The sequence below is a fragment of the Thamnophis elegans genome, chromosome 1, assembly GCF_009769535.1.
Source record: "Thamnophis elegans isolate rThaEle1 chromosome 1, rThaEle1.pri, whole genome shotgun sequence".
Taxonomy (NCBI): Eukaryota; Metazoa; Chordata; class Lepidosauria; order Squamata; family Colubridae; genus Thamnophis; species Thamnophis elegans.
In genome coordinates, this window is record NC_045541.1 from 146157383 (window position 1) to 146184779 (window position 27397).

The window sequence follows — 27397 nt, forward strand, 5'->3', positions numbered from 1 at the left end:
TTCAACTCAAAGTTAACACTTCAGTTTGCAGGGCAAAAGGCACCAGAAGAAAGGTCTCTGTCCTTTGTAACAATTGCAGCTGGGTGCTATGACGTTATGAATTGCTCATGTTCCGGGGACAATTTCCAAATTCTGGTGATATACTTCTTTCAATTCACCTTCAGAGAGAAGTTCAGAGAGCTGTTGCTGCTGACTTCAGCACCTATTGTTCAGGAACTCCCCCCCAGAGTCCTCGTTTCTAGAAAAATTTTCTTCAAACATTTTTTCCTGGAGGAGCAAACGCAGCTGACTTGGTGCAGATGGACTTCGTTGCTGGAGCCATTGGAGGTAACAAATAATATGATGGTATTTTGATGAAGAGAGACAGATGTTCTTTGAAATCGTGGCCATATCCCTGCATTAGAGTTAAAGAGTTTTGGAACATCCAGGAGTGAGAACTTAATCAGACAAGAAGTTAGCTGAAGATAGTAGCAGATTTGAGATTAGTGCCAACAGTCCTTCTACATTTGATTCTTTAATATGACCATGTATTTCCTTTCTAATCTTACAGACTAGCATTGTTTCCAACACAACCATACATTACTTCAGACATTGCTCTTTGTTTTAGGTTTTCACCTTTCTTTTTGAGGATCTGATCAACTCCATCTGATGTTTATGTTCTTCGTTTCTCCCCATAGCCCTTTACTCTTAAATATACATACTTAATTCACAAGTCAATTCTTACTGAATTGAGCAAGATACTTAAACATTTCTTTTGCAGTGTTTACTCATTTTTTATTTTGTCTGTAATAATTCAAAACCCACCTTCCCTTCCATCCTTATTAATCAACCTATTCTCACTGCGCTCCATTTTATATTTCTTTTAATATACTCAAGTCTACTTCTATCTAACAAAGTAGGCCACAGCATGCACTTAAACATAGCTCCTTTCACTTCTTTAGACAAATATTCATTCATCTCAATAGGTTACATATTGCCTACCGTCTTTCTAATAACGTTTGCATATTTTAAAATTTCTTCAAGTATTTCCCCATACTGTACTAGCTGGCTTCAAAACAGTGGGTGCAACTGAATAATCCAAGCCCGACCCTTTTTATTTGTATGTAATGCATGCAAAGCACATTTTAAAAAAGAGGGTTTTGACAGTGGGTTACATCTGCCATTTTGAAACCAGTGTCACTGGGAATGCCCCGTATCATTTTACTGCTCTATTTTTTTTACTGTTTATGTATAACTTCCAATCATTCACTTCATTTCTCTTTACAATCACCATTACCTTACGCTTCCATATATTAATTTTTAGTAATTGTGACTCATACAATTTATCTAATAAACCTTGCAAACTTTTTGGGTTTTCTCGACTACCTTTTGCATACATGTACATTCATGCCCGAAAATATCATGCTCATAGTATTATCCCTTATATTTCTTATTCACATCTTCTTACAGTATGTGTTACAGTGTGTGTGATGGGACATCACACATCCTTGCCTTAATCCAAGGTCAGTGTTGTATCATTCACTAGGTATAACATTATTTTGCACTCATGGTTTACCACCATTATGTACCACTTATATCACATTCAGCAACCATTTTTCAACTCCATATTAATAGAAAGCATTCTACAATTCAACCTGATTTATCATAAGCTTTCTTCTACACTAAAAAAAGTACAATAAATTTTCTCACATTTCTGAATGACCTGCTAAAGACCATTTCCCTTGCTCAAAGAAAGCACAAACCGATTTTCCCATGTTTTGCTCACCATCTCATCTCATAACCTTTTTGATCAAAATTCAGCCCAAACCTTCCTCAGCCATCTATACTTGGCAAACTCATTTTTTGCAGTTTTCCCATTGCATTCTATCTTGCTACTTTTTCCTTTATAGACTGGAACCATAATAGTATTTTTTCAATGGCCTAGGCATAATAATCACACACATTAAACCAATTGCTTAACTATAAATATGACTACTTTAGCCTTCTTCCAATTATATAATCTGCATTTCTAGCTTTACTATTTTTCACTTTTCTATCATTTCCATACAAAATACCTCTTGCCCAATATATTCACTTCAGTTTCATCCCAATTAATTCCATCACATTTATTTTTAATTCTTCACTGCTGGAGGCTTCTTTTCATTTGAAAGATTGAACTGCATTTCAATTGACCATTGAAGTTCAAATGAAAGTTTGTTGCCCTCACCATTGTCTATTGGTACAATGCATTCATCAATATACATTGATGAAATTTGTCCTGCTTTGTCCCCGTGAAATCAGGATGTGCTATAAATAAGGCTGGAATTAATTACTTCTAATTTTTACCACTATAATTTGTAAAGAAGTTATTGGGGGTGGGGGGGATGCATCTGATGCTGTGATTTCTGGCGAGGGTGGCATAAATGAGGAATTTTACCAATTCTGTAAAAGTAGAAATATTCTTGATCAATCTATTCAAGATTCTGGCAGCTACTTTTTAGCCTTTGCTCCACTCTTTTGACTTTCTGTGAGAAATTACCAGTTTAGTACTGATTAATGCACTCTACAGAATGTCATGGTTCAGCGCTCCTGGGACTGCATGATTCAGCAGATAAGAAGAGTCTATGTTTAAAAAATGTAAAAGAGTGAAGAGTGAAAACGTTAGGAGATTTTTTCTACTCTCCCTGTTCTTAATGCAGAACTAGGCCAAACAAAACCTATGGTTGAACTTTATATGTTCACTTTCCTTATTTATACACAATAAGGCTATTTATTTTTGGAAAGAATTATTTTTTTGCAAAGCTGAATATTTATATGGGTTATGACTTTACAGTCAAGATGGATCAATGGTGTTGAATCCTACTGAAACTAAAAATTGTTGCCAATATATCCAGAATTTTGTGCCATCCAAAAAGATAGTACTTAGCACGTAGCCTTATATACTGCATCACAGTGTTTTACAGCCCTCTCTAAGCGGTTTACAGAGTTAGCATATTTCCCCCAACAACCTCATTTTACCCATTTTGGAAGGATGGAAGGCTGAGTCAACCTTGAACCTGGTGACATTTAAACTGCCAAACTGCTGGCAGCCCAGAAGTAGCATGTAGTATTGCACTCTAATCACTGCGCCACCACAGATGCCAGATATCAAAGACTCATTTGGATTATTCTAGGACAGATAAGAAGTATCCCCTTTCCCATGTTTACTTTATTTCTGGGTGAAATTAGGAAAATATATGTTGAAGCGATAGTGACCCAAGAAATAAAGAGGGAATATTTGATATAGGGCATGCCAGTTTGGTCTAGTGGTTAAGGCATCAGGCTAGAAAATGAAAGACTATGAGTTCCAGGTCCATCTTATGCATGAGAGCCTGCTGGCCAATTGCTCTTGCTCAGGCCAACCCATCTCACTGGCAGTATGTTTACTGCCATGAGTTATTTATAAAAATAACAGTGGGATAAAAACTAACTAAAATGTTTTACAAAACCACATAGAAAAACCAACTCTGGTTACATATCAGGAGACAAAAGTCTATTTGTCAGTGTGAAACAATTTAAACTCAGTGTAATGTTTCCCTTAAAGAGAAAAGTCCCTTATCTTTCCCAGTTCAGAAGTTTTCTCACTTCCCCTTTTGGCTAAATATGGTATTTATTCATTTATTAGATTTTTAATCCCACCTTTATTTACAATAATGTTCTAAACCACACTACATTGTCTACCTTATTTGCAAGTTACCTATGGACCATAAGTTCTTTTTAATTTACTGAAATATACTTTTCTAAATATGCAGAAGCCATGCTAGGCAGGATTCATAAACTTCAGACTTAGCCTTTTTAATCACTGATATTCATAACATTTTTCCTTTACGTTATAGTGACAGAAGACATATATGTTGAAACTAAGTTTGTCTTTGATTAGAATATTTGCATTGGCAATATTCCATTGCCTTTAGGATTACCATGCAAATTAAATTAATTACAGAATGTGGAAAGATATTTGTAATGCAAATGAATGTGGAAAGATACTTGTAATGCAAATCATCAGTCTGGCCTTTATATAACATTTTACAAAGCAGTTGAAGCAAGATCAGTCTTAAACCTCAGATACGAGAATAAACCTAATCACTCTCAGTGCAGTCTAAGTCTGATATAGAACAGTTCTGCGAGTCCCTTGGACTGCAAGGCGATAAAACTGGTCAGTCCTAGAGGAGATCGACCCTGACTGCTTTTTAGAAGGCCAGATCCTGAAGATGAAACTCAAATACTTTGGCCACCTAATGAGAAGGAAAGACTCATTGGAGAAGAGCCTAATGCAGGTAACAATTGAGGGTAAAAGAAGAAGGGGTGACAGAGAATAAGGTGGCTGGATGGAATCACTGAAGCAGTAGGCGTGAGCTTAAATGGACTCCAGAGGATGGAAGAGGGCAGGAAGGCCTGGAGGAACGGTGTCCATGGGGTTGCGATGGGTTGGACATGACTTAACAACAACAACATGTATTGTAAACTGTTTGCAAAAGCAGCATAGTTGGTGCTGCTGATTCTATCACTGGATACAGGTAAGAAAATGAAGCTCTATTTTCTATTTGAAACAATTTAATCCAATTATAACCTGAGCAGATCTGCTAGTGGAAAAGAAAGTTTTCTGTGCTCCCAGCAATGTAGCCACATTGTGACAGAATAGAATGAATATCTTTACTGCAGAATTTTTACTTTGGCGCTCTTTTCTGCATTCTTTCTAGAGTCTCAACATCTTTTTGTATTGTGGTGACCAGAATTGGATGCAGTATTCCAAGTGTGGCCTCACCAGTGCAACATAAAGCTGTACTATCATTCACATGATCTTTAAAGTATTAGCATTTTTGGCTGCAGCAGCACACGGCTATCTCATACATGTTTCTTAATTATTATCTTAATTATTCCGTTATTTTTTCAAAACCATCCCACTACCAGGGATAGATAACTGAGGACTGTCAACAAAGATAACCTTTCAAAAAATCCAAATCCACTGTGTTTCAATACTTTTATCCCCTGAATATATTCAAGATATCATTTTCCCTAGGGAAAATATTATCTGGAAATACAGCAAAAAGTATCAATGTGGTGCATACTGAGAAAATACAATGGAAGTCTCAGTTTTTTGTACGGCAAATAAAAATTGCAGTAATGTGGCCAGGAAGGAGGAGGAGGATCCTTCGCTCCAACTGGGCATCAGAAGCTAAAAGGATGCCCACTGAGACATGTTATAAGGGTTGAATAGAGTATAAGTTTCTATGTTTGAAGAGTGTTTGACTTAAAAGGTCACAGCAGGATCAACTGCAAATTATTTTTAAAATGCCAGGAATGCAACAGCTTAACAGCTCTGAGCTAAATGGCTGATCTGGGCAATTACAAGATGCTGGAAGGCATGGGACATAGCAGGCCATGTAGCTAATTTAAACTGGGGCTGCTCCTAGAATGGGACATTGGCTCTGAAAGGCTTAAGATGGCTCAAGTTGGAAAACTTGAGTTGTGAACTGAAGCTGGAAAACACAGGCATGGGATATATTTGTAAAGTGCTGGGAGTAAGAAGAAGGTGATAGCATTCGTTTTTTACAGCCAGGAAGTGGTAACAGGCCTATACTAGGGATGGGCCAGAGAGAAAGCACAGCTTTGCTCTAAATCAGCCTAACCTGATGCCCTCTAGGTACTATTTATAACAGGTTCACTGCTTTTGCTATTGGTTTCGTTGGCTAAGGATGACGGTAAGTTAGCCGAGTTCAGGGAAGCTGCTGTAGACAGATGTCAGACTAACAGCTCTGATATTCAGAACTGGAAATATTACTGTTTCCAGTCCTTGCTATATAATAAGTGGCATTGTTAAGGGAGATTGCACCAAATAAATATCTCTACTGGATACTTATTGCACATATAACAGAATAGCAGAGTTGAAAGGGACCTTGGAAGTCTTCTAGTTTAAGCAGGAAACTCTATTTATATAATTTAGATCAGCCCCATACCCAACCTCTTGTGCACCAGGGACCGGTTCAATGGAGAGAGCTTTTTCAGTGGACTGGAGGGGGTGTAGTTTCATGTACTGCCTGCATCCCACGGAGGGGCTTTGCTTATTTGCACAGACCAGTTTCTGGCATGCCTCTGCCTGGTGCCCGTTTACACACTGGGGGTTGGGGACCCCTGATTTAGATAACTTCTGAAGAAGATATTCCTCTTGAATTTGACAAATTCTGGTCCTTGATCATCCCATGAGCTTTTGTACAGTACAAACAGTCCTTTCTAAGGTACATAGAAAACAAAAGGAGAAAGACCATAGCAGAGAGGAAGCCAATCTTACTGAAATCTTACTGAATGTAATAGTGATTTGTTATCCACTTTACTGCAGTGAGGTTTAAGGAGGCAATGAATATCAAGCAACCAGTATAGATTTCTTAATCTGGAACTCAGCACAGAGTTTTTCGGATTCCATTCATAATACATTTGATAACATATAGGTAGTCCTCATTGTATTGCCCAGTGATCATTTGTAGTTATGACGATGATGAAAAAGTAATTTTGTGACCAATCATAGCATTTATGACTCTCAAAGTTGTGCAAAACAAAGAAAAACTGAAGTAAGTTCATAAGCACAGTCATGATTTCGCTTAGCAATTGCTTCATTTAGTGCCGGAATAGTGGATCCCAATTGTGGTTGCTAAATGAGGACTACTTGTATTAAGCAGCTGTTGTTTGAAGTTGATCAAAGAATTAAAAAGCACACTTAAGGGAGGTCAGGATGAATATGTCCTTGGTTAAAAAAAAACACTTTTGAGTTTTTGGAAGTAGAAAACCAGTCAGAATAATTATGATGATTTTATTCAGGAATACATTTTTTCCTGTTGAGAAATTATATAATTACGGTAGAACCTATCCTATGCAGCTTGATTTGTGTAATTATTAGTTTAGATGAGAGTTCCTTCCAAATACTGTGAAATTGTTTGTTATTTTAGACTGTTCTATTTCTTCAGGTTATGTGGTTGAGGGGCAGTTATTTTGATCCTCAGATAGCTGGTTTATCTGGTCCAGTAGATGTTACATTTTGATTATTTGACATTAGGAATTCCCTCTAAGTGTGAATAGGCTAGAATTAGATATGTATTGCTGGTATAACAAATCTTCTCAACTGTTGTACTTCCCCACATACTCTCCTAAATCTTTGAATGTTAAAACTGCAAACTGTAAGACTAACTCTCTCTCCCCACCCCCACCAATCTGTTTTAACAAGTTGAAGTCTGTTCAGGTTTCAGTCTATGGTCCTATATTGCAAGCATCATTACCAAAGGATTACAGGAAAGAGGAACCTCACCTCTTCCACTTCTTCTTTCCCAGACTATTCACTCACTTTCTGTGAAACCTTTAATCGGATATATTTCCAAAATGGTGGCCAGCTGGGAGAGGCAAGTATCAAGTCACCCCTTTCCAGTTAGTCAAGGAAAGTGCTAGTAAACAATATACTCTGGGAACAGCTGAGGATTTGAGCTATTTCCATGAATGCATCTTGATTGACAGATAGAAATAAGATGATGAAAGTATGTTATCTCGGTGGAGAAACTGAAAGAGGGAGGCCTAGGAAAAAATATAACCACTACAAACATGACTGAAGTACTTCCAAAAAGAAGGAATATTATAGAAATCCCGAGCTTTGGCATAGTGAAAATAAAGTTGTGGGTTAGGTTTATTTCTAAAATTACATTTGGAAGGATGTTTTAAAAAAACCCAGGGACAGTAATGTCTGCAGGAAACCACAGTATTGCAAAAATGAAGATATATGCACATGATCACACAAATGCACTTTATGTATTTCCCAATATTTGATGCAAGTATGTAGGTCACAGCATTTGCACAATTACACAGTCATATTTATCATTTGGCCCCCTTCCCCCCTCTGTTCCCTATTCATGAACAAGGAATCGTAGGTTCATGTTGACAGATTGATAGTACATTTAGTGTTAATGATAGCAAACCTCAGTGGAAAATAGTAGACTGTCTTAACTAGAAATATATTAAATAACCTCTAAACCATGGGTTGTCAACCTGGTCCCTACTGCCCACTAGTGGGCGTTTCGGGATTCCAGGTGGGCGGTAGGGACTTCGGAGGTTAAAACCTCCTTTTGAGCGAGTGGGCAGGCACGAGCGCACACATCAATAAACCAATATGCGCATGCACGCAAACAAGCAAACACATGGGAAGAGGAAGGGGAGGAGTGGAAACTGATAGCAGGGACAGGCAGAAGCGGAGCAGAGCAGTTGCACAATAGGAGAAAGAAAAGTTATAGGCAGGAGAGAATTGTTGTTGGCTAATAATAATAAGTGGGCTAACTAGCTCAGTCTTACTTTTGTACATTGCCCTAAGGAAGGTAAAAAAAGGAGATAAAAAGGAAAAGATAAAAAAAATTAACCAAAGGAAGAAAAATAGAGAAAAGGGGATAAAATAAAGGAGGAGAGTAAGCAGTGTTTAGTCTGGCTCATAAATTAAGTTTTGTTATCTTATAAAATAAAAGAAAGAAATAAGTAAAGGAAGAAGAAGGAGAAAATAAAAAAAGGGAAAAAAGATCCTTGATGTAGTGAAATACTATAAGAAAGGTAAAGAAGAAGAAGGCAGGAAAAAGAAGGCACCTAATACAGCATTGTTTTGGGTGTTTGTAATAAAAGGGAAAAGAGGAGGGAAAAAAGCACTGTGTGGAGTGCAGATCAAAACGTAAGAGTAAAAGTAGTTGTTAAATTGTGAAATAAATTTAGAACCCATGTCTGAAAAAAAGAAATATGCTCATGTTCCGTACTTGCGCAAAAACTGGTGGGCGGTAAGGAAATTTTCCCATCAAGAAAGGTCCATTAGTGGGCGGTAGATAGAAAAAGGTTGACTACCACTGCTCTAAACCTTTGTGCTCAATCTACTATCCACTTGCTTCATCTTAAACCAGACATGGATTGAACAGCTCTTCAAGCAGAGAACACCAAACAAATAACTGTAAAAATGACTACAGTATAAGGAATACTCTATCTGGCATTGAATACCCTGAATTAAAACCATGTACATATAAAAAAGACAATTGAAAAGATTAGATTCAGAATTTATTTTTTCTCTGAATGACGTATTTGATTTCTTGTTGCATGTATCTAAGATATTATGATAAAAAAGCATCTGTCCTAAAGCCTCATTTTACTGCATTTTTCGGACTATAAGATGCAGCGGTGTATAAAATGTACCAAGATTTGAAAGAGGTAAGTAAGAAAAAAACGTTTTTGTCCTCCCTGGCCCCCAGGAGCACTCTGCAGGATTAAGTAGGGCTGGGAGAAGGCAAAATGAGTGGAAAACAAGCTGGTTTTTTTGCAAAAATTGAGGTGTTTTTGCCTTCCCCAGCTCTGCTAAAGCCTGCAGAGTGCTACTGCGGGCTGGGTAAGGCAAAAATACCTCCATTTTTTGAAAAAAATGACTCATTTTTCGCAAAAATGGGATGTGGGGTTGGGGCTTCAGGAGGCCAAAAATGGCTGTATTTGGTCTATAAGACGCACCAACATTTCCACACTCTTTTGGGGGTGGTGGTGGAAGGTGTCCCTTATAGTCTGAGAAATACAGTACATTGCAACTTTTTCCATGAGAATGTACATAAGAGATCTCCCCTGATTCTATGCCTACCATAGGTGGATAAGGCAGGTTGGGTGAAAAACAGTGACAGATTATCCAATGAGCCTACAATTGTGAAGGATGCATAATTAATCTTGTGGTCAGGGACAGAATGAATGACACAAAAAGGGGGCAGTTGCAGAAAAGGTTACAGAGTCCTGAGAAAGAGGAAAATGTGAAATAGAAACACAAAATAACTCTGCTTTCATTTTGTTTCATATAGGATAGGGCATAAAAAAAACTAGGCCTTCAAGATTTTGATATGCTACCATTAAGGCACATCCCTTCCATACTGGTTTCTTGACCTGACCTTCCTTAGTGTGCTTACAGTAGTTGAATGCAATAAAGACCTAAGTCTTCCTAGTCTACATCCAACACTTCAACCACTACAGTTTTAGTATGTTTCATAATATACACCTACTTAAACTGTTAATTGAAAATAGAAAATTCACTCATGGATTGTATGACTTATTTGTTTTTCTTCTCCAGTTGTGGCAGCAGCTCAAATTTTTCAGATCCAGAGACTATTTTGGGCCATAGAAATGTCTGATGGTGGCTATATTTGGAGTATGGAAATCCCTTGAGACTGTTTAAAAGCTGTATAATTACTGACATTCAGGGCATATTAGAAAAGGTCAATTGATATCTAGAACATCAACTACAAACCACAAACACCTACACCCCCAGAATAAGCCAATAGGAATAGAGTAGTCCCAATAATTGCTAGAAGGCATGGTACATTAAGTATCAACTGAAAAATGGAAACGTACCTATGATAGAGAAGTGAATTAACTTGCTTGAGCTCTAAGCAGAAGGTTCTGTTGTTAGACTATAGCTCTCATCCTCCATTGGCCATTCTGGCTGGTGTCGATCAAAGGTAATAACCATCAACCCTCTTTAAATAATGTTTTTATTTTCAAACAAACACAAACATACAACACATATAACATAAAAGCCTCTTCAACTACATACAGTGTGTTGATTGGTTACAAGGTCTTTCTGCATCCTTTCCATAGTCATCACTTGAATTTTATCAAAATCCACATATTGTCAATCAAGATATCTTTGTATACATTGTTATTATGCTTCCTTTGTTTGATTATCACCATTGTTTCTCCATTTTAGACAAGGTATTCTAAATATATAACCATTAATATTATAATTATTCATTATATCATCTTCAATATATCCAATAATAATGTTATTTTTATCCTATTCTAAGTCATTCTATTATTTTAGCATTGATAACATTCTCTAATAATTTAAAATTCCATGTTTTTCCCCATTATTAGTATCATCAATCTCATATACATGTATACAAATTATTATAATTATTAAACATCCATTAAGCCTAGCTATTATTACATCCTTTCAACATAAGGCATATTAAATTTGAAGTAAATTTATATTATGGCATTTCATTACATCATCCTGAAATCATCCAATGATATTACATCTATATATTCTATTCTATATAGAATTGTTTATCTTTTATGAAAAGGCTTTTCAACATCATCTCCATAATCCTCACTTTCAGTTTGTATAAAATTTCATATTTTCAATCTAGTATATATAAATGCTTTGTTATCATTATTAATCATTTATTTGATTATAGCTATTATTACATTGTATATAGCACTCAAAATTTAACTACATTTAACTAAATTTTATTGTGACATTTCATTTCATCATCTTGTATCGTTCCAGAAATAGTGTAGTCCAATATCTCTTGCCATTTGTAAAGTCTGTATTCTAAGTGTTTTCTTGATAAGTCTTATGTGGACTTCTCTTAAAAACTTGTTGTTCATTGCATGTCTTATATGCATTTGAAACCCTCTATCTGCTCCTTTTATCAGCTTAACTTTTGTTATCATTAGTGTTTCTGCCGAGATTACTCTCATTATTTCTGCCAAATTTTTTCTCCTTTCTTCATCTATGTTCTGACATCTGAAATAAAGTTCCAGTTGATCCATCTCTCCTTTCCATATTTCACACTTATCATTTCCCTCCACTCTCAGTTTCCTGTCAGTGTCAACAATTTTCTTACCACTTTCATATGTCTCTGTGATTTTTTGAGCTCTGTCCTCAAACTTCATCACTGTCCCCATTCTTTCTGTATTTTGATCTATAATTTCAAGTCTCTTTTCAATTCTCTCTGTAATTATTAAAACTTTTTGAATTTCTAAGAAAATTCTTTGCATTTTTCCATTTCGACACACTGTCTTTCCTGTACTGCTTCTGTTTCAGGGGCTTGTCCCAACCTTCTGCAGCCATTTTGGCTGCTTCTCTTGTAGCTGGCAAAAAGAGATTTCTCCTGGATCAATCAGGGACTTTGTGATGTCCCTGAAATCAGCAGGACATGCTCTTCTCTATCACTGTTCCCACTGTTTAGGTCCAAAAGGACCGTCCAGGAACAGAGATATTGACAGCAATCCTGGAGCCCCAAGATTGCATGTCGTGTCGCTGTGATATCAAGTACCCGTCCATCCACCCTCTTTAATATGTTTTAATCCCACAAACTGAATTAGGAAAGTTATGGGTGCATTCTTCACTGTGGATATAGAACATTAATTTCCTAGAGAAATGTTTTGAAAGAAGTCCTGGTTATTTAACATTTTTCATATGCTAAATATTTACAGGACACATAAAATCAACATGCAGAATCAAGAGTCACACCTAAAAGCTTAGATATATTTTTATTTCTTTGACAATATTCTGCTGAGACTGTCTAATAGAATACTGCAGGGGGGAAAAGTGGGAGGATCCTGCAAAATAAAAGCAAAGGAACAGCAGCTAAAGAGAAAAGAGCTTTACAAAATCCAGACAAGAAAAAAACGGAACTGAAATTTTACATTGAAATTCTTGATTGCTTTTGTATTTTTAATATTTTAATTTTATGAATGAACTACCGCAAGATGTCTGCCTTCCCACTATTTTTTCATATTTATTAAGCACCAGTATTTACTTCTAGTAAAATGCATAGCATTTTCTGGTTTCTTTGTTAAGATTTCCCTTTCCACCAGGAATTCAAGGTGATGTATATATTGCTTCTCCAATCTGAGGACATTCATCCACATAGTATATTTTTTCTCCTTTCTCAACTCACTTTCAGAGTTATGAATATAAGCTCAATGCATGATAAATGTAAGACAAGACAATCTTCACAATGTGGCTGCAGTAGCTTTTAGAATAGAATAGAATAACAGAGTTTGAAGGGACATTGGAGGTCATCTAGTCCAACCCCCTGTTTAGGCAGGAAACCCTACACCACTTCAGACAAATGGTTATCCAACATCTTCTTAGAAACTTCCAGTGCTGGAGCATTCACAACTTGTGGATGCAAGTTGTTCCACTGATTAATTGTTCTGATTGCCAGGAAATTTCTCCTTAGTTCTAAGTTGCTTCTCTCCTTGATTAATTCCCATTCATTGCTTCTTGTCTTGCCCTCAGGTATTTTAGAGAATAGCTTGACTCCCTCTTTTTTGTGGCAACTCCTGAGATATCGGAACACTACTATCATGTCTCCCCTAGTCCTTCCTTTCAGTAAACTAGACATACCCAGTTCCTGCAACCGTTCTTCATAAGTTTTAGCCTCCAGTCCCTAATCATCTTTGTTGCTCTTCTCTGCACTCTTTCTAAAGTCTCCACATCTTTTTTACATTGTGGCGACCAAACTGAATGCAGCATTCCAAGTATTCCAAGTATGAGTGCTCAATCCCAGACACATTCTGCAGTGCATTTTGGGGCTGGTCACATCTAATTGTATTTTGTTGTACAAATTGTATTGTTGGTTTGGGTGAGGGAAAAGTCTTAACTTTCATAGTCCATCAAAAAGTATATACAAACAATAATTTCAAAGCAAGAGGGAGGAATTTGGTAAATGTGGAACATGCATGGGATGGCTTGGGAAGCTTTAATGTGGTAGCTTGAAGAATGTGGTCTATCTTCTGTGGGCTTATTTAATTATAACACTTTAATTATAATACTCCCGAAACAAATTCACATACAAATTACCTGTTTCAGGTGGTGTTAGTGCTGCAGTAGGTTATCCATTGGATACAATAAAGGTATGTCAGCCAGTTTCTTAAACTATTTTGTGTATAATCCCTAACATAGGGGAAACTGTGTAGGTTTCTTCTTTGTGACTGAGTTAGCACTTTGTGTAGCTGATGCTTTGCTTAATAAACTATATTTTACAATCCACTGTGGGTGGGTGCACATAGTGTGACAAATCAAAAGCAAACAAATCCTATAGTGGTTTAGCTCATTGTGTACACAGTTTTTTTGTTCTTTTTCAAATAAAAGCTCTAGGATGAGTTAAAGAATTTAGCAGAAGGATTTCCAAAGTTCATCCTCCTAATTCTGTCAGTGCTTCAGAACCATAGTTCTGTTCCTTGTGGTTAACTGACCCATACACGATCCTGGATTTATAAATGGATGCATCACATTGAATTATAAACCCTCCCTGCCCATCCAAGATTTACACAGCATGCTAGAACAAAATGTGGTTGCCTAATTTAAAATGTTCTTGGCTGGTTTGGTGTGTTGAGTAAATACTGCTTGAGCTATAGATCTCTACTATTCTTCAAAAACAAATTTTCTGCACCTTTAACTACTACAATGCTCTTGTCCTTATTGCTTGTAAACAAAATGTATGTTTCATACAATACCCAATTTTGGTACTTTCGTTTATACATTTGATGTGTATGATGGATTGCTTCACCTTGCTTTGATAGGTGAGAATTCAGACAGAAGCACAGTATCGTGGAATATGGCACTGTATAAGAGATATATATAGAAATGAAAGGGTATGTATAACTAAGAATAATAACCCTAACTATATTGATCAAAGAATCCATTTTTTTGCTTTATTACCTCTTAAAGAGCCTGAAAATATTCACAAGAGAAATCTATAGATTTACATGCTGTTCCAAATAATTAATTTTTTTAAAGCAAATTTATTCTACAAGCTGAACACATGCCAGATGTAGGAAACTTTTCCTCTAAAACCCTTTTGACTTCAGTTTCCATCAACTGCAGCCAGGATGGCCAATGATGAGGCATTGTAGAAATTGTAGAAGGACCCCAAATTTATTAAATGTAATTTCTTACAATGTAATATATAGCTACATAGAAAGAAGATAACATGTGGCATTGCACTAAAGCAGGAAATATTTTTCCTGGCTATTTTTTGTGACTTTCTCTTTAGCCCAAGGTGGCCAGACATCCCGCTTTTGGCGGGACAGTCCTGCGGCGTTTTAAAAAATTCCCGATTTTTGGAAAGAATGCATGACAAGCTAGGGAACAGCGGGAGAACGGGAAGGGAATATAAGGTTTTCGGCGGCCATGTGGCTATTTTGCCAGGATATTACAATACTATTTTTGCGTTCTATGAAAATTTTTGTTGCTCCATATAGACCAAATTTTTAATCAAGAAATCCCCCCCCCCCCAGTCAATGGTGTCCCGCTTTACCAATGTTAAAATCTGGTCACCTTACTTTAGCCATCTGAGTGACTTTGGGCCAGTCATTCTCTTTCAGCCCAACTCATGTCAGAGGTTGTTGTGGAGAAAGTAGGAGAAGGAAGCAGCATTGTGTGTATATATCGTCTTGAGTTATTTATAAAAATAATAAAGGTGGAAATAAAATAATATGTGTGCCTACAGCTTTTTAAAATCTTGCCTATCAATAAAACCTCAAACTATTAGGACACGGGTGTCAAATTTGATTGTGTCACGTGACATATCGTGACATATCGCAATGTTTTTTGTCTTTCCGGAGCCAGGGTGGGTGTGGCCTGCGCGGGATACATCTGGCCCATGGGCTGCCAGTTTGACAGGCCTGTATTAGGCTATACTCAATAAGTTTGTATTTTGAATTTGCATTTATTAGTTTGTCAAACATGTACAAGATAGCAGGTATAAATATAAACATGGATAGAAATGAAAGAAATGGGGACAGTAGGAAAGGGACGTTAGGCATGCTGGTGCGCTTATGCATGCCCCCTTTATGGACCTCTTAGGAATGCGGTAAAGTCCATCATAGACAGTTTAAGGTTGAAGCTGTGAGGGTTAGAGTTCCTTACAAGGTTAAGTTTTTTATTTTTCTATTGTGTAAAGGCATTTTGTTCACTTTTCTGTTCCATTCAGGTGCCAGGTTTTTTCAAAGGCATGTCAATGACAGTTTTAATGGCATCACTGATTTCATCATTTTCATTTGGAATCTACAAAAACTTCCTTTATAGTATCTGCAGATTACGATATGGCTCTACAGACATAAAACCATCAAAAGTGGATATATCATTTGCAGGTTGTGTTACTGGAGCTGTGCGGGTAGGTTAAAGAAAATAAAATAACTTGGCTAAATCTATCTGTGGGCTGATGGAACAGAATCTGTCAGCATATCCTATTTATCTTCAAAACTTTAGACGTGAGATGAACAATCTGTGGTCCCACCTTCTGCAGTTTCCAACTGTTTAGATGCAGAGAAACTACAAAAGCTCCATTCTAAAGTAAATCAGAAAAAATCCTTGCCCTTCTCAGGTATACAATTTAAATTTTTCATTATGAACCTCTCACACACACCCTGAAACATTAGGCTGGTCCTCCCTGCTATTAAAATGTTGCCTATTCCTCTATACTGTTACAGAAAATTTTCAGAACAGATATGCAAAATGCAAACATGATTGGAAAATATAAGAATATATTTTGGTCAAAAGGATACATGAAGTTGAGCTAGTTCTTCCAGGTTCTGGGCAGCAAGATCTGATTCTAACATATAGCCTAACTCTAATCTATATTTTAACTCTAACTCTTAATTTTATTCTCTAGGTTGTGCTAATATCACCCGCAGAAATAGCCAAAGTAAGATTACAGATCCAGAAAGAACCATATTCCTTGATAGGATCATCTCATCCCTTTGACTCTCAACCTAAGTATCAAGGTTCCTTGCATTGTTTGAGGACAATAGTCAAAAAAGAAGGCCTTGGAGGTCTGTACAAAGGATCTTTGGCTCTGTTGGCCAGGGATTGCCATTCATGTGGACTGTATTTTCTCACCTACTCTGTCCTGTGTGATTGGCTTACTCCAACTGGTAAAAACAAACCAGGTATGTATGCATTAAATGGGAATCATCTGTTTCAGAAGCTGTAGATGTAGATCTTGCCTGTTTGTGTCATGATAGCTTGATATATATTCATTTCCAACTTGCATTTTTCTTTATCACCCTGTGGTATGCAAACTTTTTAAAGTATCGTTAAGGATACTGGAGGGTGATTATGTTCATCTTTTGAATACAGGCTGTCTTTCCTCAGATCTCTGCCAGTGTTTACATGACACATTTTTGTACTAGGAATATTTTCATAGAGATGTAGAGATGCTCCTCTGCCTGATACCAGATATTGCAAATTCCCACACCCTAATTCCATTGAGTTAAACAAAGCACTTTCTCAGGATGTCTATTGGCGAACTTCAGAATCTGAATAGAGCTGGAAGGGACCTTGGAGGTCTTCTAGTACAGCCCCCTCCTCAAGCAGACAAGTGACTGTCCAGTCTAGTACAGCTCCCTCCATTTCAGACAAGTGACTGTCCAGTCTCTTCATAAAAACCTCCAGTGATGAAGGCAAGCTGTTCCACTAATTGTCCCACTGTTAAGAAGTTTCTCCTGAGTTCCAGCTGCTTCTCTCCTTGATTAGTTTCCATCCACTGTTTCTTGTCCTCCCTTCTGGTGCTTTGGAAAATAAATTGATTCCCTCCCCTTTGTGGCAGCCTCTCAGATACTGGAATACTGCTATCATGTCCTTCTTTTCTCTTGATTAGCCAAACCTAAGTCTGGAAACTTTTCTTCATATGTTTTAGTCTTTAATCCTCTTAGTTGCTCTTCTTTGCACTTTTTCCAAAGTCTCAATATCTTTTTTGTAATATGGTCACCAAAACTGGATGCAGTATTCCAGGTGTGGTCTTATTAAAGCTTTATCAAATGGGATTAATACTTCACATGATTTTGATACTATGCCTCTGTTTATATTTAATGCATCTTCTTTATATTTAATTTTAGTCCCATTTTTTCACTATGATCCTTGGTTTTTATAAGTAGATGTTACGGATCTTTTGCATATAAAATAAAGTAAAATAATCTTAGTGATATTTCACATAGATTACACAGGTTGTGTAACATCGTTAAAGAGCTTGTTACAAAATTCTGTTTGAACTCTTATGAAACTGTTTGACAGAGGATGTGTCCTCTGATGTCAGAAATCAGTTGTTCCTGCAAAGAAGGACTTTTTAAAAAGGCTTGTTCTTGAATTTACAGTAACTAATTCTCTGCATTTAAAATTTAAATGATTAAATATGCATATATTTTGCAAAAGTTCATAATATATTGTAAAATTGACATGTATCTTTAAGTTTTCATATCTATCTGTTACTGAAGCAGCAAGAATTGTGCAAGGATTAAATAAATTGTGGATTTATTCTTTTTTTAAAATTTATTGGTGAGAACAAAAGGAAGTTGTATGAAGCGATATATAGATATGGTCGAAGCATGGATGATTTACAAGCATAGAAAAGTTTGAAGGGGTTTAGTAAATAGTGTTGATATAAACTTGGTTTAGCTTTTTCTGGCCTAATATTGTTTACCTGGAAAGGGAATGGGGTGAAGGATATGTATACACTCAATAAACGAGGGAAGAAGGGGTGGAAAAAGGAAAAATAATAATAATATTGAGCAGTGGTGAGATTCAATTTTTTTTACCACCAGTTCTGTGGGCATCGCTTGGTGGGCATGGCATCACTTGGTGGGCATGGCAGGGGAAGGATACTGCAAAATCTTCATTCCCAACTCAAGTCCAGGGGAAGGTTACTGCAAAATCCCCATTCCCTCCCAATCAGCTGGGACTTGGGAGGCTGATAATAGATGGGGTGAGGGACAGTCAGAGATGGTATTTACTAGTTCTCCAAACTAAAAATTTCCATTACTGGTTCTCCAGAATTGGTGAGAACCTGCTGAATACCACCTCTGATCTTGAGGCAGCAGCCCTCATTGTCCCCACTTAATTCTGGCGGTGATTTCTAAAATCATTTTAGGTCTTAAGGAGAGATTAGCCTACTGTAAAAAAATGGACTTGTGTATTACTGTTCAAGAAGCTTCCATCTATGGAAGTGAAGGGAAGCTACAAGGGATATAGGAGTATCAGCTTTTCTGAGTACGAGGCATAGAAAATAATTATTCAATATGGTAAGAAATAGAGTTAAGATTTCTTTTTTGCTTGCCTTAAGGATTTTTCTTTTGGTTCAACACTCTTGCTTGCTTGAGCAATACAATCAGATTTCAGAAGAAGAATAAATAATAATGTAAGAGTTGTGTCTGAAATTGCATGGGAAGTATGATGTGAAGTTGTGGACTCAGATTGCTTCCCACTATTATTACTTTTACTAGAAGGGTCCCAGGGTCAATCTGGGTGCTTATAAACAAACAAATAAATGAACAAATAAATAAATATTACAGCCCGCCCTCTTCCTATCTGTTGCCTACAAATGACCAATTACCAGAATTTCCATCCAGCAATCCCAAAACACTGAGGAAAGCCTGATACTCTGGCTAACAGCTTCTTATAGCAGATTACAAAACTCTAATAAAGTTTTATTTAAGGTTAAACTTCAATAGCTTGAGCCTTGAAGAAAATACCAGTTTCTCCACTCACTGAAGTATGTTGCCTCACAGGGGGAACAAAAACACCTTAATAGTCTGGCTCTCGCACTATATTTGAACTAACATTGTAAACAGATTACTCAAATCTGTGACACAATCCTGTAGCTTAATTGAACAGAAAACCATAAAAATCATAATGAGAGGAAGACAGTGAACCTTATTTGGAATTTTTCAACAAACTCAGTCAAATGTAGGTAGTATTTGAAGAGGGAGGGAAACTACCGTCACATACTTGAAAAATGGGAAGCATGATGATTAATAGAACTAGAGAACTTCTTGAATGTCTCATCTTATGTTTCACAAAAGGAATGTCAGGCATCTTGGGCATGGTCTATGGAAAGCAGGTCAAAAAGGCATTATGACATTTTTTATTTTAGTTATTCCCTTTTATGTAATAGTTCACCTACAGAGGATTGGGTGGTTGTTGTTTTTTGCTTAATATATGATACATGGTATGAAGGGTTATGTCAATGTAGGAAAGTATCTCAAATTCTTCTTAAGGTTCAGATCTAATTACAAGTGGTCACTCTATGATGTGTTTAATTATGGTTATTTATAGGGTCTGTCCAGTGTTGGGTTGCAGGCGGTCCGGTCCAGTATGGGGGTACTGGAGCCTGCCCAGCGCACCGGATACCATTCTGGTACGGTGCTCCAGAGGGCCCACCCGCCCGAACTCCTTACTGGTCTTTTAAGTCTTCGGCACTTCTGCGCACGGCGTGTACAGCGCCTGGGTGACACTCTGCTGAGGAGCTGGAGCATCGCAGAGGTGCTAAGACACATGTGCACACTATGCACATGTGCACGTGCAATGTGCATGTCCATGTGGATGCTGCTGGGCCCATTCCAACCTTACCAATTGGAATGGGATCTGGAACCCACCACTGGGTCTGTCCCAATATCCAGAATCCAAAGGGGCCAGCCACATGCCCTTGAAAAATGTCTGATATCCTCCATGAATTTGTTTAATTTCTTTTTGACAGCCATATCAGGCTACTATCATCAAATTCTGTAGTCACACATTTCATGTGTGTACATGTGTCTGTGTGTGTTAGATGGAATTTGATTTGGTAATAAGGATTGAAGGTCTTCTCTTTGCTTGGAAAAAGACACAGTGGCTCATGTTTTGCCCTAAAGTGATATTTTATGAGGATTATATTAATTTACATAATGCTTTGTTTACTCAAAGGAAGATGACACTGAGTTTAAGATCATCCTCTCAAAAAAGATAAAAAACAAAAACAAAAAACTTGTCACACTTGACTACTTTATTTTCAACCAATATAAGCAACCCTCCTATGTTAAGTAGGAAAAATGGCTTTCTCTGAAAAACTTATACTAATGTTAATAGAAAGTTTTGGACATTTCTTTTACCAACATTTAGATTTTTAATAATTTTGGAGTATTAATGATAAGTTATGTGTCAGAGCATATTCATGAACTGGAATAGGGCATAGCAACAAGCTCAGCCAATGGGAGCTGAAATACTTTGGAGCTTGGGCATTAGATGTGGGTTGCTGCCAGTTTGGCCCAGATCGGCTGAACTGATAGTAGCGGTGGCAGGAGGCTCCACCCACCTGCCTGGACGCTTCTGCACATGCGCAGAAGTGTAGCACGCCATAACCAGTAGTAAAAAAAAATGGGCAACCCACCTCTGCTGGGCACGGCTTAGTTCTGCATCACTGAGTCTGTTCGAAAACTGCAAACTAGTCTGCTGCTGGAACTGAAACCAATCTCTTCTCTTTACCACATTGGAAGAAACACTTGTATGTATTACTTCATGTGTTATTATGTATATAAAGAGAAGTTAATGAATCCTGCTGAATCAGTTACCTGTGTGTGCTTTCTGGATTTGATTGCCGCAACAAACTCTGACATTACGCTATTTATACTTACGTTCATAGACCTGTGGGCTGTGCTTCTATCTGGAGGCTGTGCTGGTGTTCTTGCCTGGGGTACAGCAACCCCAATGGATGTTATTAAAGCCCGAATGCAAGCAGATGGTGATGGGCAGCGTAAATATACTGGACTAATGCATTGTGTCAGAGACAGCATAAGGGAAGGAGGAGTACGAGTTCTTTTTAAAGGCCTTGGGCTAAACTCACTTCGTGCATTTCCTACAAATATGATGATATTCTTAACTTACGAAGCTGTTCTTAGGTTTGGGAAACGTTTGGAGAAATGAAGATTTTATTTCAGCATTATTCTAGAAGTGGTTGCCTATTTTTAAAGCAATTTATTTAAATATCTTTTTTTAAAAAAACTCTTGTGATAAATTATCTTTACAAATTTCGGGATTGGATGTATGTATTAAAACTGTATTATGCTCTCAATAGTTTTTTTGGGTGTGTGTGTGTTTGTGTAGCATGAGGGGAATAAATTAAGATGCTTTTGTTTATTTTATGAATTATAATTACAAACAAGGATGAGTTAGGGTGAGTTCTTGTTGCTAGAACTACTAATCTTGCATGAGCTTCTTATAGAAGTTGAAGTCTTACTGTAGCACATTCATTTAATCAATCCAAGAGGGTCAGAATTATATCTCATTCCTGACTGTATTTTCTTTTATTAAATATGCTTTTAAAATGGACTTTTTGACGATTAAAGACACTGTTAAAAATAAGATAACATTTCAATCTTATATGTATTTCACCTATGTTTTAAAGTCATTGGAAGGGGGAGGGAGGGTTTATATACATTTCAACAATAACTGTGTTACCTACCGTATTTTTCAGAGTATAAGACGCACCAGAGTATAAGACGCACCAAGCTTTTGAAGAGGCAAATTAAAAAAATGTAGGTAGGTAGATAGAGGGATAGAGAGGGAGATAGAGAAATACAGTAGGTAGGTAGGGAGAGAGTAATTAGGTAGGTAGATAAAGGGATAAAGAGAGAGAGAAATAGAGAGAGAGAGAAATATAGTAGGTAGGTAGGGAGAGAGAGAAGGTGTAGGTAGGTAGAGAGATAGAGAAATAGATAGAAATACAGTAGATAGGTAGGGGGGGAGAGATAGACAGTAGGTAGGTTGGTAGGTATAGGGATAGAAAGAGAAATAGAGAGAGAAATACAGTAGATAGGTAAGGAGAGAGAGAGACTAGGTAGGTAGGTAGCTGTTTCCAGGTGTATTTATCCATGTGCTGGAGAAGGAAATCACTGACAATCTACAGCACATAAGACTTTGTTTCTGCTGGCACAGCACTTGATCAATGTAATTCTCAACAATCAGTTAAAGAGCTTTCCAAAAGGAAAAATGTTTTTGCACTCTGCAAAGCTCTCAAGCTCTTTTCACGAAAACGGACCCATTTTTTTAAAAAAAGGCATGTATACTTGGGGGGGGGGCGCTTACAGAATGCTCCTGGAGGAGGGGCCAAAAATGAGCAAAAATGGCCCGTTTTTCATCAAAAAAATTGCATGCATAGCCTTATGGAGGCTTATAGAGTGCTGCTTGGGGCTAGAAAAAATGGCCTGTTTTTTTGCTCATTTCTGCCCTTCCCAGCCCCCAGAAACTCTCTGAAAGCCTCCATAAGGGTATGCATGGCCATTTTGGTGAAGGGGGAGGGGCTTCTGGAGGCAAAAAATGCTGTATTCGATGTATAAGGCGCACCCAGATTTTCAGCCTTTTTTGAGGCAAAAAGGTGTGTCTTATACTCAGAAAAATATGGTACTTCATTAATTATGAGATGATGACAACTAGTTTCCTTCCTTCCTTCCCTCTAATAATTCTGGCCACTCCATCCAAAAGATACCTAACAAAAAGGGAAAATTAAGATTGCGACTGTGAAAATGCCAGATTAATATTGTAGGATTTTAAAAAGTGAAAGTTCCTTTTTCTTTTCCTAAAAAGTTCAGGTTTTTAAAAATGTTTTGCCTGAATTTATGACCTTTTCCCAACTACAATACCTACAATAAAGTCCTTCCAACTCTTTCAGGCCATAGTGTGCACTAGTAAAAAACAATTCCCACAACTCCTGATGAGGAGGCAAAACTCTAGTGAGAAAAAATCGGCTGTGAACTTTTTTTTATTTTTGCCTTTAGTCTCATATACTGTAATCCCAAGAACATCATTTTCATGTTGGAAAACCACGTCCTTAAGCAATGTTTCTTAACCTTGGCAATTTTAAGGTGTCTGGTTGGGGAATTATTCTGGAAGTTTAAGTGCTTACTACTTAGTGGTTGAGTGCCAAGTTTGAGAAATGCTGCCCTAGGGCATTCTGTATCTGTCAATGCTCTATTAGCATCTACTGCTCCTGAAGAAGAAAGCATTGTAGCCCTGTCAATCTCCTTTTTCATTCTGCTTTGAAGATGTACTCTTGACTTACTCCTTGTTTTATGCTTGACTCACTCCTTTTATGATTGTGATTCAACTATAGTTGTCTGCCCAAGAAATACATATAAATCATCTTTAGAACCTGTGCTATAGAAAGAGAAAAGGGAAGTTCTATTCTACTTTAAATCTTCTGTTTTCTCTTAACAGTAGACAAAGCTAGGATTGATATTACCATACTGTTGTCTTGAATATCACCTGAGATAACAATACCCTTGCAAGGACATCTGTTCTGCACCCCAGTATAAAACGTACTATGTAGCATACTTTCCACATTGTTCTGAAGCTATGCTATACAAAGGGCATTGTGAGAAAGAATAAGGAACTCTCAAAAAGGCCCCAACTAGTGCTACATTTTTCTAAAAGACAGTTTTTCTCCTATTTATAACAACTCACCCCTGCACACTACCATTTAAACCTTACTTAAAGTGTGTATTTATTACATTTTCCTTTTAGGTCTCTCTATTCAAACAAATAAAGTTTCTATCCTTGGGCTGTGAGACTTTTAAATACAACCACAATCACTCCATGCACACGCTAATTTTTTTTTCTTTCTTTTTTCGTTTCTGTTATAATTTTGCACCAGTGAGGTTAAAACCAGTTTCGTTGTATTTAAGTACAATGATAATAAATATTATACTTACACCTATACTTATAAATAAGAACACGAACTGCTGTACCAAGGAACTTGCTTATTAAAAGTTGATACAGAAAATGTGCAGGTGATATAGAAATGGTTGCATCTTCAAATATTGAATTGTAAGAATGTGCATTGATTTTGCTCCATTCATTGGTAATAAAGCAACACAGATGTCTTCAGAAATAGGAAAATCGCAAGGACATCAGCCAAACAAAACCTACCTAATTTAATATTCGATGTACAGTACAGATTTTGGTGATAATCCACAAGATGTCAAATAAAAAGGTTCATGCTTTTCAGTTTACAAGGATCTTTACAAGAATCACTTTGAAACCCTTAACTAGATTCCATGTACATCTTAACTATCTTATTAAATTCAAAATCCTGTTTTATAAACTGTAAAATTTATTGTGATACTTACACATTTTTAAGGAATTTGGCATTAGGGAGCTATATCAACATTACAGTATATTGAGGCCACCAGGATGAACAGCATGCATATTTACTATGTATAACAGTTTGCTATTTACAATAACTTATCATGTAAGCAGCTGATTATAAAATAAGAAGAGACACACTAGCAAATTTAAAGAACTTTACAGCTTTTGATTTATTTGCATGTGTGCATGTGTATGTATTTGTATGTATGTATGTATGCATGTATGTATGAAGATTCTGATAACGAATATATACACATGTACCATTAGTATTCATGGTGAAATTGTGTTCCACAAGATCTTACAGTTTTATTGTACATCACCAAGGAATTGTCTTTATTGCGAAGTTGTTCTACAAAATGATCAAGTATGATAATATTCTGTTATTTTTAAGTGGGACTTTTAACAATTGTACTATTGAAGAAAAAGTGAAAAAGAAAATACAAATGCACAAATGTACACTGGATCCATTCTTTCCATCTCTCTCTCTCTCCCTACTGTATCTTCCTCCACCTCCCTCTTCTCTTTCTCTCTCTCTCTTTCTTTTTCTTTCTCTATCTATCATCTATCTATCTATCTATCTATCATCTATCTATCTATCTATCTATCTATCTATCTATCTATCTATCTATCTATCTATCTATCTATCTATAGTATGTTCAACAAATTTTTTTTCCGTGCCCTAAAGCTGTTGTTGATATCAAACTTTAGATGTACAATGAGTAATTAGAGAAACTTCTAAGTTATTTCTCCATATATGCAGTATTAATGTGTGCCATACCTACTCAAAGGAAGAGGAACCTAAACTTCAGACAATCTAGACAATCCCACACAAAGAAAGAAAAAAAGGAAGTGCTTTACGTTTCCAACTTCTCTACCTAGTCAGCCTAGGATTGACAATTGCAGTTAAAGCAGCCCTGAAGATTATTTGTGCCAAATACATAGGTGCATCTGATACCCTTATATATAGCGTGTGTCAAAATCTACAGTTCAGAAAAGTTAATATGAGGCAAAATGATAAATTTATATTAACAGAATAACCTCATATAGAAAATGGATTCCACATTTTCATATTTTCACATATAACACATATGTTCTCCTCTCTTTCCAGCAAAAAGAACCAAAATAATAAATTTAACTCCAAATCTAGCATGAAAATAAGTCTGAAGAGAAAAATGTTGTACCGGGAAAAGAATTGATTTTTTGGAAGGGGGAAGGGAACAAAACTGGATGGCGAAAAGGCAAGAGTGAACTGGACAGAAAGAAAAAGTAAAGTCCTGTGTTATAAAAAAATTGACCCGCCCTTCCCAAAAAAACAGCTTCTCTCGAAGGGTGAGATTAATCTTCACATTAATTTGTCCTGGTGTCATTTACATTTCCACTCATTCTCTTGTTCCCAAGGGATTTTCTTTTTGTCACCAAAACTAAACTCAATCCAAATTCCAATTCCCAGCTACTTGGGGAGTGGCGGTATAAAACCAATTCCCAAATCAATGCATATTAATGTATGGATTTTGCAGAGAGATTTAATGCATAAATGCTCTATTTTCCTGAAGAGTAACTTTTTTTCACTCAAGCGGAAAAAAGTAAGCTGGAATAAAGTAAAATTCTATTATCATACAACCCTAATATAGTCTACTACAAAATTATACAACAAATACACTGGATATGCAGATTTCTTTTAAAAAACAAACAAATAGCCTTTAGAAATGCCGATAAGGCATAGAAATAATGTGAGAAAATATCTATGGAACAGAGAGTCTTCCTGAATTGTAAACATTAAAGTCTCATACAATTTCACTTCTTGTACATTGCTTTGCACAAATATATACATATATGTTATTTCACAGGATTTGCTTCTATAAAAGAAAAATCTCAAGTCATGGGCAGCAGGAGCATAGAACAACTCTATTGACTTCTTTCAAGTTCAAATCAGGACTGTTGTTCCCAGATTCATCAATACTCCTAGAACCGTGATGGGGAACCTATGGCACGCATGCCACAGGTGGCACACAGAGTCATCTCTGTGGGCACGCCAGCCGTCTCCCCAACCCAGATCCACCGCACGTACCCGTGTGCCTCCCACTGGCCAGCTGGTCTTTGTGTCTCTACCGTGCATGTGTGGGGAGCAGGGCGCATGTGGGGGATGCATGTGTGCATGCAGGGGGGTCACAGTGCATGCATGGGAGTGCTTGCATTGAATTTTGGAAACTCATGCAGTGCCCCCACGTTGTTTTTGACCTGGAAAGCATCCTGCACCAACCTAGAAGCAAAAATGTGTGAGGTGGTGGGGCACATGCGCGGGGGTGGGTCACAAATACATTGCATTATGGGTTGCTTGCACGCATGTGTGCTATCGTGCACACACGTTTTTGGCACGCAGTGACAAAAAGGTTAGCCATCACTGTCCTAGAACATTGATCTAAACATTTTTGGATCAGTAAATATCCCATCTGATTCTTCATAATCTTTTCTAGATTACTTCCTTCTTGTTAAACTGGAATAATGTGGGATAGATGGTCTCACTACTAAATGCATTTGACAGTTGGCCAAATGACTGTAATCAACATTTGGTCCTTAATGGGCCTATCTTCCCATGCGGTGGATTTCTCAGGGTTCTGTGCAGGGCCCAATACTCTGACATCTTTGTAAATTATT

At 37.0% G+C, this 27397-nt stretch overlaps 1 protein-coding gene across 1 annotated transcript; it reads left to right on the forward strand.

Annotated features, from left to right (window-relative positions):
* On the forward strand, positions 1–21884 carry SLC25A47 (solute carrier family 25 member 47). The gene is made up of 6 exons (XM_032229566.1): positions 1–327; positions 13658–13701; positions 14371–14442; positions 15783–15965; positions 16464–16740; positions 21243–21884. The coding sequence occupies exons 1-6, from the start codon at positions 300–302 to the stop codon at positions 21521–21523; spliced, it is 885 nt and encodes a 294-aa protein (XP_032085457.1). The 5' UTR covers positions 1–299; the 3' UTR covers positions 21524–21884.
* The last annotated feature ends 5513 nt before the right edge of the window (positions 21885–27397 follow it).